Source organism: Sitophilus oryzae, unplaced genomic scaffold, assembly GCF_002938485.1.
Source record: "Sitophilus oryzae breed Bouriz unplaced genomic scaffold, Soryzae_2.0 scaffold_111_pilon_pilon, whole genome shotgun sequence".
NCBI classification, from domain to species: Eukaryota; Metazoa; Arthropoda; class Insecta; order Coleoptera; family Curculionidae; genus Sitophilus; species Sitophilus oryzae.
The window spans coordinates 3,818,871-3,836,709 of NW_022145749.1; the positions used below are offsets into that span (position 1 = coordinate 3,818,871).

Genomic DNA, 17,839 nt, shown 5'->3' on the forward strand with positions numbered 1-17,839 from the left:
TTTTAGCGTTTTGCGTTTTTTGCGTCTCAAGCGCTTTTTGCGATTTTACCGTTTTAAACGTTTTTTTCGATTTGTGTCCATTAAAAACACGCAAAAGACGCGGCAAGCTCGTGGATTCCCGGCCCGTTCAACAATCAATCCTGTGAGAAAGAGTTAGCGTTGAAGAGACGAAGATAAAAGATGCTGGGATTGAATTGTGGACAGGCCGGGGCATATATTCGGCGACAAACACAATCTACTGCTAGTGCCAGTGGTGTGTGTAAAAATAATAATTATTAGTTGTCATTTATTTTACGAATTTTAGTTTATATGTGTATAGTTATTTTATGTTGTATTGTTGTGGTTACTTCTAATAGTTTTTTATGTTGTAGTGTTGTGGTTACTTGTTGTAATTATAATATAATATAATATAATAAAAGAATTATAATTATATAATAGAATAGTAAATATATATTACTAGTTGCTAACGCAATTTTAGGATATGATTTATATAACTTTTTGGAGTGAAACTTCTTTACGCGCGCTGGGAGTAAACATCCAAGGCCGTGACATACGAGCTAGTGAGACGGCCCTGACACACGAGCTAGTTGTAACGAAACGTGTTAACGGCTTAGAAATACGTAGTGACGCGACGTGTATTTGTGAGCAATCCACGTGTTTATCAAAAATATTGATATTTTAATACAATTTTTTTAAAAGTGAATCAAATTATTACGTCTAAAAACCGTTTTTAACACGTAAAAAACTATTTTTATTATTTTACGCGAATAAAACTGTTATATGTAAAAAACTATTTTTTACGCGTATAAAACTATTTTTACTGGTAGAAAACTATTTTTTACTCGTATAAAACTATTTGTTAAACGTAAAAAACTATTTTTTTACGCATCAAAAACTTATTGTTTAAAAAACCTTTTTTACGCCAAAAAGAAATATTTTTTACGTGTAAAAAACTATTTGTTACATGTAAAAAACTATTTTTTACGCGTCAAAAACTTATTGTTTCTGGTAAAAAAACTTATTTACCAAAAAAAAATATTTTTTACGTGTAAATAACTATTTGTTACACGTAAAAACCATTTTTTTACGCGTCAAAAACTTATTATTTCTTGTAAAAAAACCTTTTTTACACAAAAAAATTTTTACGTGTAAAAAACTATTTATTACACGTAAAAAACTAATTTTTACGCGTCAAAACCATTTGTTTCTGTTAAAAAAACCTTTTTTACGCAGAAAAAAAAACACTTTTTACGTATAAAAAACTATTTTTTACGCGTAAGAAAATATTCCCTTAATTTATTACTTTTTCAACATTTCATTAATAGAATCTTCCTAAACAGTAGATATTCTCTATAAAAATATTTTTAGATAATATCCTAAACTGAAAGAAATGCTATTACTATTTAATTTATTTTTATTGTATTATTAAATATTACGTTCGCCTATGACGGGGTCTCATAGAAAACGCTAAAGACGCTACAGAAAACAAATTGATTTGTTTTCATTTGCGTTTTTTGCAAGACACGCCGACCGCCACCGCTTTTGGTGGGGCCACTCCTATATAATCCTGTCATTTTGTTTTAGACGCAAAAGACGCTTCACGCTAAAAACGCAAAAAACGCTTTCTGTGTGGCCGTGCACTAAGAATACGTGTTATCTATTTTTTATACCCTTAAGTGATAAGGGTAGCCCACCCCCTTTTTATTATTTGAAAAGAATTTTTTTTTTATTTTTTAGTTGGCATTAAAAAATACAACAACCTTAAATTTTTACCGTTCTATCATCATCCCCTATTTTTTAATAGGAGTTGTTTTTTAAATTTTTTGTTACCATCTCCGAAACGGCTTGATCGATTGTGATGAAATTTTATTTGTATATTCAGTAGGTCTGAGGATAGATTGTTATCTATTTTTTATACCCTTAAGAGATAAGGGTAGTCCACCCCCATTTTTTTATTTTTTGAAAAAAAAATATTTTTTTTATTTAGCATTAAAAAATACAAACAACCCTAAATTTTCACCGTTCTCTTCTAGGTATTCACTTTCGTCACTTAAGGAAACTCTGTACAAAATTTCATACTCCTAGAACTACATTTTTTTGTACACAATTTCACCCCCAGTTTCACAACCCTTAGGATATAAATTTCCAAAAATCGCTTATCAATGTTCAAATGCGCCACCTCTGTCCAAAAGTTCATACTCCTAGTACAGATTTTGTTTTTCGTATAATTACACCCCTTTATCTAATTATACCCCCTTATGGGCCGAATTTTAAAAAATTACTTAGTAGTGCTCATCTTAGAGAACGAATTATTATTCTCCGTATTTACTCCAGTTTCCTAAAACTAGTTAATTTTTTATTGGAATAGAAGTAATTTATATTAGCAGATACAAAAAAATTGGCGCCGGCGCCGGGAGGCACGTATAGCCGCCCATACTAAAATATGTTAATAAAAAGTTGGTAGGCAGTTCTTTTAGTTTCAAAGTAAAGGAATTTTTTCAATTTTTTTTTATCTCAAAAACTGCAACTTTGACTGATTTTGATGTTATTACAAATTTTGTTGCAAATATTATTCCTAATCTTAAATTGAAAACCGCTGTAATTTTAGAGTTACGATTTTTTTTAATTTTTTTCTTAACGAGTTATAAAATTCATAAGAAAAAAGAAATCTGCCTTAAAATAATCAAACTTAAACCTTTAATAACTTTCCAATGGTGAGGTTTACAAAATAATTGTAAGAGACCTTTCTTGTAGAGAATTCAATTTCCTAATAATATATGAGACGAGATTTTTTTTCCAAATAGTAGTTAACGAGATATGGTTTTTTTTTCTAATAATTAGGAAATAATAGGAAACTGAAAGGCGGAGGACCTTCCTATTAAAATTAAGAGCTCATACTTGGAGAGAATTTTTTTGAGGTGTCTACCAACTTTTTTTTCAGTATAAAGTGAGAAAAAAATAGCCGATTTTTTTGACCCACCCTAATATACAAATTTAATGAACTGATTTGTAAATAAAAAATAAATATAACTTATCAAAGAATTTACTTAAGAAAATTTAAGCACCTTAAACTGTGCTTTGCTATTGCATAACAACCGACTTTATTGCTTTAATATGTAGATTAAATATGTTATTAAGTTATTGATATAATTAATGTTGGCATTACTAATATTTGTAGAATAATTATATTACTCTGCTATTCAATTTAAATTATTTTTAAATAACAAATATAAAATGACTTACTGAAATATCCTCCAAAGCCCCAGCAAAATCTAACCCACAGGTTTTTGGATCATAATACTTATATGGCTTTACTTCCAAACCAGAATGTTTAAAGATCGGCGTATGATTACCCCATGATGGTGCAGGAATATATACAACTTTATTACCAGGGAAAAATCCACTTAAGAATGCTGCACCAACTCTTAAAGATCCTGTACCAGATATACCCTGTATCGTTGCATTTAAACCGTTCTCTACTACATCATTGCAGTCTCCTAAAGCTAGTTCAATACTACGTTTACAGAACTCGGCCGGTCCCCCTATAGGTGAATACTCCTTATCTAAATTTTTCGACCTCATTTTTTCTTCAGCTTTACGAACAGATGGAAGAACATAAGGTTTTCCATTATCGTCACGGTAAGCTCCAACCCCTAAATTAATCTTTTTTGGGTTTGTGTCTCGCTTAAAAGCTTCGGTTACACCTAGAATGACGTCTGGAGGCCCCATTTGTACGCCGGTCCACCACGAACTATATAATTATTATTTATTAAAAGTAATCTCACTAAAGAACAATATATGATATATGATACTTACTTTGTCCTTTGAGAAATGCATTTTACACCACATTTATTTTGAAAGAGCACAACAGATTTTTTTAAAGACATTTTAACAGCAAATTTATAAAAATCCCGTCAGCTTATGTTATCGAGTCGGAGGCTTGTGCTAATTGAAGGCGCGACGTTTTGAAAATAATAACGATCAAAACAAGTGTATTTTAAGAAAATCTACGTAAAATTCAGATTCCGGAGATAACAAACAATTTCAGCTCCAACTACAAATTTTGATGACGACTCCCTGACGAATCTGACGATTCTGTTGTCAAATTTTATGCACAAATCATGTTTTTAGGTTAAAAACCAGTAGAGGTCAATGCAAAGGTGATGATTATTGCCCACGCAATGCCTTCTATTAAAAGATCAGCCTACGGGCGGACCTTTGTTTACTTCATCAGCTGTACATACTTAGATATTGGGTTAGATTCCGTTTCATATTTTGTCGGTTGATTTTTGGTTTTAACTCTTTGATTTTTGGTATTATTTATTATTGTAGTGCAAAAAACTAATTATTTTGGTGTTGAAGTGACATAAACTACTACCAGATATATGGTCACCTCGGTTTCGCACAAAAATAGAAATTTTAAAAATTACACGTTGTGCAAGTGATTTAACCTAAAAGTGCCCATACATTTTTTACTTATCGTGATTTTTGTATGTGTTTTTTAAGACTCTAACAATTCATCAATAAAGCTTAAGTGGAGTGTGTTATTGGTGCTATGCCTAATCTTTGTTGTGTTCCTGGTGGAAAGGATGGTTACTAAGGATAGTTATTATACTAGGCAGCCTAAAGTGTCCGGAAGAGCAAGAAAAGTGGGTACGAGTTATAAATCAAGAGAATTTTATTGAAAATATCTTTAATAAATTTAAAAATAATATTCTCCCATGATGGTATTAATGAAAACTGGACAATTATGTTTATTTTATTCATATTGTGGAATCTCCACCCTAAGTGTTGCTGGTTCAGCTTCGATAGATTCAAACACGTAAGTAGGTATTATGATCTAGGGAAAAATAAAGAATATGTGTATTAGAGATCATGAAAAAGATTATTATTTTGAGTTCAAATTTTAAAAAAGATTTTTGTAAAACAAGACTGATACAGTTTAAAAAGAAGAATGTGTTTTTGTTTGATAATATATAATGTATGTTAAGCATAACATATATTTGTTCAGTAATTTTTTAATGAATAGTATTGATTATTTATAATACCAAATTAATATCAAATATTTAAGTGATGGCTGAATACAATATGAATAAAATAACAACAATAAAATTGGTATATTTGCATAATACAAAATTAAGTTTTAAGAATAAAGGTGTTACTAAAAATACTAAGAAATTCATATTTCTTTGTTTTAATTGGTCTAATGTTATTTACATTTTACGTAAGAATTATACCGTATCATCGAAAAAATCGGCGTCTAGTTGGCTTGGAAATGAACATCGATGACATTCCCTAAATAACTGTACACATAAAATAATTAACTAGAATTTCACAATCTTGGAAAATTTGATATTCTTGAACCTTGATTCTAAATATTCCAATTTTTTGATTTTCTTGGAATTTAGGTTCAGGAAAACGCTGATTGATTTTTCATTTGTTTTTCATTATTTTATTTATTTAAAAAAAAACGGTTCGGCTAACATTATAGCCTCCATCAGTGTTGCGTCATATGAAAAAATAGTGTCGAATATAATCCAAAAATTGCATATAAAATATGCACACCACGCACATAATGTTTACTGCGTACCCATAGTCAATGTAGATAATTTTAGTGTTAAGAATAATAATTTTAAAAAATATGTGGTCATCTTTTGATAAGTTTATATTAGTTTATTAATTGCAGTAAACATTATGAGGTGTGAATTATATTGTATATGTAATTTTTGGATTATATTCGACACTATTTTTCATATGACACAACACTGTGAAAGGCTATAGTTAGCCGAAACGTTTTTTTTTTTAAACCAAATAAAAAATAATGAAACCCAAATGAAAACTTAATCAGTTTTTCCCGAACCTAAAAATCCCAAGAAAATCAAAATTTTAGAATAATTTAACATATAAAATGCCAGCGATCTTCATTTCATAGCCATCGCTGACGCCTTTTTTAGATAATATTGTATTATTTGTAAATATAATTTTTCGAACATTGATACTTGCAAAATATACATATAAATTTTGTGAATGCAAATAATAATACATCACTATTAGTAGATATTCAATGTTTTTGTTAAATTAGATCGATTTTCAAACCCCAAAATTTAAAATATATTTATATTTTACCCATTATCTTATGTACCTATACATTATTTGTACATTGTAAAATATTTGCTGCATTTGTATGGTTTATAGTTTATTTGCCAAAGTATTTATTACTATAAATAGGTATATATGTTGTAGTTATTAACTGTATATTATGTATATTTCATTTAAACTATATCATTTTTAAAATACAAACCAAAAATCTGAGGAATAATTATGTTTTCCATGTATTCTACAACATATTTATTAATCCGTTATATCTAACTAGCGTGACGTCATAAATCTCGCCCGTAGGCTGATCTTTTAATAGAAGGCATTGGCCCACGGATTATTGCCTGGTATGGAGGGCTTAAAAAAGGAGATTTATCGGCAATGGGCAAATTTGAAATTTCTGTCCCCACTTTTAAGCAGCTTCCTCGGTTTGACAGCAGAGGCACTGCGATCGACTGGGATACTACATTTTCATTGTTAGTATACGATTTAATTGTGTTTTTAATAAAATTTATAGTTAATTTACTGAATTTTTAGCAGTACAACAATGAGTCGTGGTAGAAATTGCTTTGTACCTGGCTGTACAAGTGGGAATCCCAATAAAAACAAGGCAAATAAAGAACGGGGTGAAAGAAACCCAAGCCTTTTCAAAGCTCCTAATGTAAGTAGTATGACTATTTATTTATAAAAATTATGGATAGATGTTAAGAAAAACATTAAAATTATATACTGTCAGTGTACAGATTAAATTATAAACCAAATTAATAGGAAATATAGCCTAAAATCAACATGTGTATAACATAACCTAGGAGGCCTTGTTATAAAATTAAAATAATTTAATACTTACTAGGTGCTAAAATTACCTGTTGACATGTACCTATATTAACCACAGTTTGAACAGTGCTATTGAAAGTGAATATTAAATATTTATACTTCAAGATCGTATTCTCAAAATAACAGCTTTAATAGTGAAAAATGTTTTTTTTTTATTTTATTTAACAATTATATATCTTTTATTAGGATCCTAGCTTGCTACAGCAGTGGCAAAAGGCGATACCCAGATCAGACAAGACACTTAGCAGCAAAGATGCTGTTTGTGAACTACATTTTCTAGATGAAGATATTTTGACTCATTATGAGATCAAATTAACTGACGGAACTATCAGTAGAATTGAGCGGGGTAGACCATTATTAAAGGAGGGTTCAATTCCAAGAATTTTTCCTAACCTGCCTTCATATTTCTCTAGTAATAAAAGAAAGAGGAAACCACCATGTGAATAAGCTCTTTAAATTAATATGTAGGTATATTGTAGCTAGGTATTTTTTTAGAATGCATTTTTTTTAAATTGTAATTTTTTGTGTTCTTGATATAATATGATGTTCCTGTTTTATTTTTTGGCATAGTACATATAGATATTTAATATCTAAGTGCTAAATTGTATATTAAATTTATATATTGTATATTTTATTTATTAAATTTAGTGGAATTAGTTAATAGAAACAAAAGTTGTAATGTATTAATATTGCTAAATAAATATTTATATGATGAAATAAGTCAGCGTATATACATATTCACAACTCTGTATTTTTGTGCTTTTGAAATAAACTGAGTACATTATTTATTCATTAATATTTTATTTACAAACCTACCTTATATTAATAAAGTGAATATCAATAGAAAAACCTTTACAATTATTAGGTGACATTGAATATAATATATCTTGAATTTAATTGTCTACGAAACAGTGACAATTTGCAAAACTTTGCTAATGACATTAAAACTTACAATTCAACGCTAGAAAAAACGCTATTGAACACAGGAAACGTTTCAGCTCAATATACCTACTCTCTAGTTTCAGCTATAAAAAGTTATGGAATAGATAACACCGATCAAAGGGTGCAATGGTAACGTTCGTCTTCAGTTTCCATTTATGATTAAGTTATTCCTGATAAAATACTCTTAATTTTCGTTATTCAATCTGTCAATCGCCATAAAACCACTACTAGTTCGAAAGATTTTAATGTTTATTAAAATGGTATCACACTAAACTGCATGTAAACATGTCAATTTCAAATGTTTTAATGAAAAACTATGAACCTTTAAACTGCATCAACAAAACTATTAATAAAACACTAACACAATCACACCATAAACTATTTCATTCGCATTTCTCATCAAGAAACAATTACTGTTTACATCAAATCAAAGGTTGAACTGGTGATAAATTTGTTGCTGGAACTTCTATCTTTTTTGTACAACAGTTCTAGGGAAGATTTATTTTAGCAGCTTATATGTTTCTTCGGTCGTGTATGCACTAAAAAGAACCACATAATAAAACATTTTTATAATATCAACTTAGGAAAAGGATATATTAAACCGGCATCTAATATAACCTAACTAACTTTTCAAACTCAAATTTAAGGTTTTGTATTCACAATTTTAGCCACGCACATTGCTCAATTAGAAAAACCACGTTTCTAAAAGCTAACTCTGGTAAAAATATGCCCAAATATTAACTTGGCTCTATAATTTATAACAAAATAGTTATTCTTGCCATAAGAAGCTGTGTATTTCTAGTATCCCAATCATCACAAGCGCCCCTAACGGCGATTTTCGAACTTCATTTAGATCTCAAAAACTGGGCCCATAATTTTTGCGTTCGATTCGCCTCCTCCTTTTAGACTCCATATTGCCTGGTTATGTAACATGTCGCCTACATTTTTTTTAATTTTATGAATTTTCTATATTTTTGTTTGGCAGATTTATATTTAACTTTCATTTTCATAAATATAGAATATAGTAAGAAAAATATTTATCTTTAATTATGTATAGGAAATACTGTCATGATATATATATATTTAGAAATTACTTGATAATGAGCTTTTAGGATGAATTCTATAATTAAATTTTACCCTACTAATTTTACGGAATGTAAGCTACGTATTATGGGCCTATATACCATGGTACAAAGGGCCCAAAAGGGCCTATACCATGTTGGCATAGAGAAAGGAATAAAAAAGTATATACACATGCCTATAACTAGGTATCACAGACCTAGGTATTTAGAATTAGGATTTTATACCGGGAATATCTCGTAAAAATCATGAATAAAAGTAATAGGTAGGTATATTATAGGTGCTTTTGCTTCACAATCTTTAAGTATTTCCTACTTGTAAAGATCCTTAATAAGGAACTGCTTATCATGAATTACACAAAACAAGTATAAAGTATTTCTATAGTTATTTTTCTGTTTTAATACAGTATCTGGATAATGTCGGGATAATAACGGTCGTATATTTATTTCATTTGAATAGGTATTAACAGGGACATAAGATTTATGAATCAAACGAACTAGTATCTCCTTTTACTCCGTACTCCGTGGTACTGTCTACACAGAGCTCTAAATGATTAAATATTTTTGCCATTATTTTTTATCCTCGTTTTTAATTGTTCTCGTGTGGTTCTCGTTTGAATCGATTCAAATCATATTCGAATATTCGAATGAACCGCCGAACCGCCAAGTATTTCTCCTTTTTGCTGCTAGGGTTGATCTGGACCAGAGATATGGAAGTGGGAGAATGAGCTTCGACGAGTGCGCATCCAAATTTTTGTCGACGGCAAGATGGCAGACATCTTCCAGGTCTCGCTGTCACTTCCCCTCTTTAATTGACATCTGTTTGTTTTGTTTTTTTTTCGTTTGTGTTGTTATCTAGTTAAAATGTATTATTATCTCAATTATTCTAAACACTAATTCAAAAGGATTGTTGTATATTCATAGTCATTCTAAGAAAGCTAATACGCCGGGAATAATGATTAGTTTTCATGTGTAAGTTTATACAACATAATTGTGTTTACAGATGATTCAAAACTGTTTATTTTTAGTTTTCCTAAAGGCGATTTGTAAAAATCGTGATTGTAATTGGGAATGGTCAAAAATAAGTGTATGATGTGGCCATTTAAAGAGGATGTTTTTATTACGTGTGGAGGAAGAAGATACTTGGAATCAGTGTTCGTGCTTCTGTAAAACAGTGCACTCTTATAGTGTCCATGAAAGCACAAGTTCAAGTGTACCAGAAATATATCAAATAAGATTGGTCCTTACTTGACAAGAAGATTATTTGGAGGAAAAGAAAACATAAGATAGGGTATTTTAATCGAACAGCGAAAATTTAACACTTTTATTGTAAAGTTTGTTGTAGGTAGTTGTAGTTTTGTGCTAAATATTTCTAACATTAGCAGCAGCCGTGTTCAGAGTGTCAAGAGGAGGAGAATTCAGTTAATTAGATTTATGCACAGTTACAGGTATGAAGGCTTTTTCAAACATAGTATCGAGTTCTATAGTCAACATTTTTAGTATTCCTACAACTGTAAAAACAAGGAACATTGGACTGAAAAAAATGGCAAGATTTATATAGGAAGAAAGGGTTATTATGCCAATAAGAAAATAAATCTGTAGGCAGAAGTTTCTTATTTAAAAACTGTTATGGGGCATATATTAATTTGTATCTGTGCCACAAATCACTGAGAAAAATCATATAATATTCATAATTGTTAACGAGATGATATTTAAAGAGTGTTAAAAATGAGACTATTAGTCATGAAGCTTACAGTGTTACTTTGTTTCAATATTACACTTTTATTCTTGTAAAATCTATGATGAAGTTCAAAAGCATTTTGCAATGGCCTTAAATTGTGAGTTGTGAGCCAGGATTTATAGTAAAGGTATTTGATGCAATGAAACTTAATCGGTACCTTCCAGTATGTATTTTAGTAAGGGGATTGTCAATCCCATGTTTTTAAATAGATAAAATACAGGCCAAAGTTGACAATATTACAGTTGAGAAGAAACTATTTTATCTTAAAAAAAAATTTCTTAAAATTCTGAGATCATATAATCTAATTTTCTTAATAATAAATTAGGTATATGTACATACAGAATTTTGTTATGGACAAATAAGGATCGACAAGCTTCTTTTGTGCAAAAAATAAATGATTTTTTCTAGTATTACGACAAACCATAATGTGTTTTACAAACTTACCGGTAACAGTTTTTGTTTATAATAAAATATTTAGGAATAATTTGGGTTGTTTATCAATATATTAATGACTTGAATTTTGACAAATCGAATTTGTATCAAAATAATTTTACGAAATATAAAATTGATGTTCTATTACAAGATTGAGTTTTTATTGTCGACAAAAACCAGGATAAATACTAATAATAATACCCTTAATAAAATCAATGATGTTTATGTATTATGAAAATATTTGTTAGAGGACATGTTATGTAACAGTTTTTGAAACATAATTTGAAGGGACGAATAAAAAAAATAAAACAAAAACATATTTTTTCTAGGTTTATATTAAAAATACAAGGTAGGTAATCATCAAAAATAATTATGAACCAAATGTTTTTTATGAATATACAACTTGAACAAAAAGTTGTTTAGAACAATTTTTACCAAATTTGCAAAAATTTTAAATTGAAACGCGTAATTCAGTACAAGTAAACATGAAATATTATAAATACTTATTTAATATCATTTCGAGTGTTTAACGACGAAAAGGTCATCTATCCGTAGCGTCTTTTGTCAGAATATTCGTATATTTAGTGTATTATATACCAATATTGTACGCAGTTTTGAAACTGATAATTAAATAAATCATATTAATGTTAACTAACCATAATAAATGATAGAATTTCACTAAATTTAAATTGCCCCCCGTATGGTTGAAAACACCAAATTGATATTTGATTACTTATAGATTACCACCTATATACAAAATGACACGAAGACCTGGAATATGGCGCCCCACTTGATTAGACCTTCTGCGCATGTTGACGCTCATTCTCTATCCCTTCTATTTCTCTGATCTGGACGGAGCCTACTTATTTTACGCGGAACCCGAACCGCGGTCCTCAGCCATATAATTTTCATTGGCCTACCGACTTTATCGAGTATCTATCTAATCCTTTACTGCTTTATCTAATCGACTCTTACGAGATATCCGATCTCATCCGGCCTCCAACCGGCGTGAATAAGCAGTGTGTCTCAATCTGGTCTCAATCTTTGGTCTCAATAGATTTTACACCCTTGCCATTCTTGCCATGCAACAACTTTTTATTCAAAGGCAACAATATCTGCAACAACAGCACGACAAAGATTCTCCATATCTCTGAAGTGTTTTTATTTGAAGCGAAAGCCACGCGAAAGCATATTTATTTCAGGGATGAAATGTAAAAAAATTAATTTTGTTTTTATAAAAACGTAAAAAATCTACTTCTTCAGATTAGAAAAGCCCCTTAAAAACCCTAATTAACTGCAAGAATGTTGAGTAAAAAATTTATTTAATAATATTTGATTTTTAGTGATATTTTTTACAAGTATCATCAAAACGTAATAAAGAGACGTGTCATATATAATTTCGAATAAAATATATATGATTCATGAATCCTTAGATGATCCATGAAGAACACGTGCAAACAAAATTGTTGTCTATAGCTGGGCAAGTCAGGTAAGTGGACAAAACTTATTTCCGTTATCTGCGTTTGACACGTCAGTGTTTTTAAATGTCCGAGAATAAAAAGATAGAAATAATGTGGAAAATATTAATATTTTGCTTGTTCTTTACGGTGATAAATAGTGCAGAAGTAGTAAATAAAAATGTTATTAATAGGAAAGTTGTGAGATCCATTGATTTAAACTCACAATTGGTAAAAATTAGCGGAACAATTACACTTGAAAATGCCGGTAAAGAAGCGGTAGGAAATTATTTGATTGGTTTTGAACGAGATCTTCAAGGAAGCATTGCATATATAACAGTTCAAGATTCATTAAAAACACCTTTAAAAGCTGGAAGAGTAGCAGTTGTTGGAGCTGGTACAACTGAAGTTTTTTATAATGTTCAGTTAAAGAGTAACGTAGAACCTGGTAAAACAGCGACTATTCTCTATGAAGTTGTACTTACCAAAGCTCTTCCACCTTATCCAAGTAGCATAACTCAAAAAGAGAAACAGCTTGTCAGATACTTTGGAAATCATTATTTCTACTCTCCATACTATACAGAATATCAGAAGACTGATGTTTTGGTATGTATTTTGATCTTAATTGTATTTGATTTTTGTTATGTATTAAATGAACAAAATTTAACAGACATTAGTTACTTTAAATGGAATATAATATAATTAAAGTTTAAATTTCCTAATGTATGGTATCTATACAATGCTGCAAAATTGTAAGTATTCACTCACTTGCTTGTTGGGAATATTTCTTATCAAAGTAGGTACCTCTCAGGTGAAATTAGTTCCTTATCTCTACAAATAACACTACCACGTTTCATGAAAATCAATAAAGGATAATTATTATTTAACAAGATTCTGAAACTTAAAAATTTATTTTTGAATTAATTACATAAAATCATCTCAAATATATGCTTATAAATTTCATAAGCACAGTTAGCAAATATAGAAATGTACAGTAGTATATTCTCAGCTATGTATCTAAGGGAGGTTAAGTTGGAGTGCTTGCCCTTCATCAAAATTTAAGAAAGCATTAAATTCAATGATGCACAAAAAATCTTAAGTTTTTAAAATTTATCAAATATTTATTATATTAATATCAAAGATAAATGGCTAGCGCCTATTTTAAACCACCTTATCTTGCTTGAAGGTAGTGATGGGTTGTTATTTAACTATCTGTTATTTTATAACAATTATTTAGAAATAACATAACGCAACCGTTACTACTTCTAAAAAATAACAGATATAAAATAATGACACGTAGAGATCGACCGCCCGTGAACGAAGTCGGCGCTCTGCACCGCCACGAAATACTATGCGACTCGAAGTAATTCCAAAAAACAACTCGTATGGATGGAAAACATGTTATTTCGACAACCATCGATACAGGCGGCGAGATACAACGGACAACGGAGTTGGGAATGCACTACGGCGAACGTAGCTGCATCGGTCGATGGTTGTGTTGGGCTTGCAACTTGCAACCGCTTAAAATAATAGGATATAAAAGAAGCAGCTTTTTTGAAACAGTTGCGGGCATAACGCCTGCCGGTCGAGATAACAGGAGTGGGAAAGTAACGCTGCTGCATTGGTCGATTGTCGATGGAGGCTCGCAACGGGTTGGAGAATAACATATAGAAAATAAGCAAATTAAAAAAACAAACATAAAATTAACTGAAACGCACCAAGCCTATTATGACAAAATATCAAAATGAGAAAGCTAGTTACAATTTCTCTTTTATTGTATTTCACTGGATTTTCTATTTTAGGTATCTTCAAGAGCTGTGGAAACTTACTCAAAACTAAAACCAGTGAGTCAAACTGATTCAACAATTTCTTACGGGCCATATGAGAAAGTTCCAGCATATTCTATTGACCACATGACTATACACTATGAGAACAATGCTCCATTTTTGACAGTTACTAGGTAGTTAGCTAATTTAATATATGTATATGACTAATATTGTCATAATTCTAATACATATTGTCATTTGCCAAATATAAAAAATAGTTTGAAAAAATCCTTATGTGAACTTCATGATACTGTGTAGAAATATTTTTTCTTAATTTAGATTTAAAGTTCAAATTGTACTAATAATTATGTAACTTGAGGTTGGAACGTACTATTGAGGTGTCACACTGGGGAAATATTGCAATAGAAGAAGCTATTGAAATCAAACATACTGGAGCTAAATTGAAAGGCCCCTTCTCAAGATATGATTATCAAAGAGATACAAGCAGTAATCATCATAGCATTAAAAGTTACAAAACAGTTTTACCGGCTTTGGCTCATAGTATCTACTATAGGTAAGACAATATACTTTCAATTAATACATTTTGTGTTAGTACACTAAAAATACCGGTTGAGTCTCAAAGTTGTTCGCCCTATAAGTTTTTTTATTTTTTTGGTTAAAAAACGAGATTTGGTATGTTAGTATATGACATAAATTAGGATTGATTAACGTATTCAATTGTTTTCGGTCATTTCCGGTGAAACCGGAAGTGACCGAGAACTACAACTTTTGATTTTTAAATGATACCCCCGGTATTTTTTTACTTTATTCGATAGAAAATGTCACTCTGAATAGTTAATGTCACTCTGAACTTGTTTGTTTGTTTGTGTACCTTGTTTTTTTTTACTTTGTTTGTTAGTTTACCTTTGTCTACAAATTGAAAAATTTTTTGACAATAAAGGCATTTATTTATTTATTATTTATAGAATGACATATCATACGTCAACTTTTGACATTTTCGCATATGGTTTATTTGAGATTATAACTTGCGGTTTGTAACGAAAATTTGACTCGAAATACCAAGTGTGTGATATCAAATTATTCGTAAAAAAATGCTTTTTCGAAATATGCTAATGAGCCACCCTCGTTCCATTTGAAAAAATTGAGATATGATTAAAAATACGATTTGGGCATTTTCTAACTGGCCAGTACAAGACACTAAAAACATTAGACGATCAAATCTATTTTTCCAAGGCTCCTTGATGAAGAATTAGTGTTTTTAACATAGCCATGGCACTCTAGATTAAATGTGGAAATACATTTTTTTATTAAACCAGAATGTCAAAAGTTGACATGTGATATGTCATTCTATTCAGAATGTCACTTTCTATCGAATAAAGTAAAAAAATACCGAGGGTGTCATTTAAAAAATCAAAAGTTGTAGTCATTTCCGGTGAAACAGGAAGTGACCCAAAAAAAAATAAATACACCAATTAATCCTAAATTATATCATATACTAACATACCAAATCTCGTTTTTTTATCTGAAAAAATAAAAAAGTTATAGGGGTGAGCCACTTTTGAGATGCACCCGGTATTATAGCGCCATAAGAAATATCATATGCATAATTGCGTGCAATGTCTTATTCTGTGTTAGAATTTTTCTTCAATAACGAAGCGAAATATGCAATAGCTTTATAAATTCATGAATTGACTAACTTTAGGTATACTCTGTAAATCAAAAGATTATATAATTTCGATAAATTACACTGAAAGAAGAGAATTAAAATGATCTGGCCTTTCAATTAAACAACTCTTACTATCCTATGTTCGTTCCATTGTATAAAGACTAGAGAAGGAGCATATAATATTTTTTTTTAATATATTATTAAAATATCTGTCATTACTAAATTTTTATTTTGTTAGGGATATGAATGGCAACATTTCTACATCTAGTGTCAAACCTAAAAAGGACTACATCGAATTAGAACTAAGGCCAAGATTCCCTCTCTTTGGCGGCTGGCAAAGTTCTTATATATTGGGTAATATATTGTTATCTCGCATAACGTTTGTTTGTATATTGTATATTTTCAGGATATAGTGTTCCAAGTTATCCATATTTATTCAGAAAATCTAATGGAGAGTTTGTTTTAAATGTCCGTCTATTAGATCATGTTTTTGATGATATGGCGGTAGAGGAATTGGAAACTAATATTGTTCTTCCTGTTGGTGTATCTAATATCAAAGTAAAAACACCATATGAAGTTAAAAGATTGCCTGATGGAGTTGCATATAAATATTTGGACAATATTGGAAGGTATGTAAACCATATTTTGGACGTGATTTGAAAACAAGGATATAATTAAATAAGCAAGACACATATTTCTCAGAGATTAGTTAGTGACATGTAATATTTTTAAGATATAAAAAAATTATTTTGTCTTAAGCTTGATTTTCATGCGTCCGGTATCCGTTGATACGACGACGGCGCTCTGACTGGCCATAGCGTTTTCGCGCCACTTTTCATCCGTAAAAAATTTTTACTCCAGTTCGTCAACGGAGAAAGATCGTACGATAACGGATGTTTTGACACATTTTTGAGAAATTTAATCTAACCTTAAAAATACAATAGTACAAGAGCAAGCAACGTCGGAAAAACGAGAAGTTTAAGAAAGCTGGTTATTTAATATATCTTTTTCTATGCTCTACTGACCAAAGTGCGCGCCGTCTGGATGCTGGTAGACTACTGAGGTTCACTACTACACATCACATCCTAATAACAGGGTATCCCATTTTCGTGTATTTTATGGGATTTCTCGTTTATAAGTAGTGATACAATAATGCGATTTTCACATTACTTTGCTACTTTTTTTTCGAAACTAAATATGCTATACATATGTTTGTCCTAGCCTCCTTAGTTCCTGAAATACAGGGCGAATTTGTGATGCGCAGTAGTGAACAGATGTGGCTTTAAATTCATATCATATCATCGTATCGTCGGATAACGGATGCATAAAAATGAAGCTTGACTTCTTAATTCTTAATATCTGTGAATGGAGGCGTTTGATAATGTTTTTATTTCTTTTGTCTTAATACTCAAGTGGTACTTAATACATTTGACTAATAGTTTAATTTTGACATCTTTTACAGGACCGTTATTAGAGCATCAAAGAGTAATTTGGTCGAGCAGCATATTCAAGATATTGAAATTACGTATGGCTGGCCATCCCATATGTTGCTACACGAACCAGTTTTGGTATCCATAGCTTTATTCTTAACATTTATCATTGTAATAATTTATGTAAGATTAGATTTTTCAATAAGAAAGCCTGAACATGCTAAAAAAGACTAAATGTATTAGGTTTCTGCTTTTTTATATATCAGTAGTGTTGCAAATAAATGTACCTATTGATAATTAAGGCATTTTAGTAATTTCCTATAAAAAAAGAATTTGGCACCACTATAAAAATATATTTGACTACAGACATACACC

The 17,839-nt window shown here is 30.2% G+C and overlaps 3 protein-coding genes and 1 long non-coding RNA gene across 5 annotated transcripts in view; 2 read left to right on the plus strand and 2 right to left on the minus strand.

Annotated features, from left to right (window-relative positions):
• LOC115884112 (aspartate aminotransferase, mitochondrial) overlaps positions 1–4,135 on the minus strand; it is a 37,181-nt gene extending 33,046 nt beyond the window's left edge. Inside the window, exons 1-2 of the mRNA XM_030902605.1 lie at positions 3,817–4,135; positions 3,244–3,751 (exon numbers count right to left, since the gene is read on the minus strand). Coding sequence (XP_030758465.1) covers positions 3,244–3,751; positions 3,817–3,887 — 579 coding nt within the window. The 5' untranslated portion in view covers positions 3,888–4,135. The remainder of the gene's footprint in view (positions 1–3,243; positions 3,752–3,816) is intronic.
• Positions 4,136–6,423: 2,288 nt separating this feature from the next.
• On the plus strand, positions 6,424–7,403 carry LOC115884126. 2 transcript variants are annotated; one of them, XM_030902629.1, is made up of 3 exons: positions 6,424–6,572; positions 6,634–6,757; positions 7,117–7,403. In XM_030902629.1, the coding sequence occupies exons 1-3, from the start codon at positions 6,478–6,480 to the stop codon at positions 7,375–7,377; spliced, it is 480 nt and encodes a 159-aa protein (XP_030758489.1). In that variant the 5' UTR covers positions 6,424–6,477; the 3' UTR covers positions 7,378–7,403. The 2 variants fall into 2 exon arrangements, with proteins under 2 accessions (XP_030758489.1, XP_030758498.1); XM_030902638.1 differs by having other exon boundaries at positions 6,425–6,572; positions 6,637–6,757.
• A 57-nt stretch (positions 7,404–7,460) lies between these two features.
• Positions 7,461–8,786, minus strand: LOC115884147. Its single transcript, XR_004050503.1, has 2 exons — positions 8,500–8,786; positions 7,461–8,411 (listed from the first exon to the last, which is right to left on the minus strand). It is a non-coding gene; the product is annotated as an uncharacterized LOC115884147 (long non-coding RNA).
• Positions 8,787–12,619: 3,833 nt separating this feature from the next.
• On the plus strand, positions 12,620–17,839 carry LOC115884121 (dolichyl-diphosphooligosaccharide--protein glycosyltransferase subunit 1). The gene is made up of 6 exons (XM_030902618.1): positions 12,620–13,187; positions 14,384–14,541; positions 14,727–14,921; positions 16,273–16,388; positions 16,441–16,663; positions 17,497–17,839. Exons 1-6 carry the CDS (start codon positions 12,669–12,671, stop codon positions 17,696–17,698), a joined length of 1,413 nt encoding a protein of 470 aa, XP_030758478.1. The 5' UTR covers positions 12,620–12,668; the 3' UTR covers positions 17,699–17,839.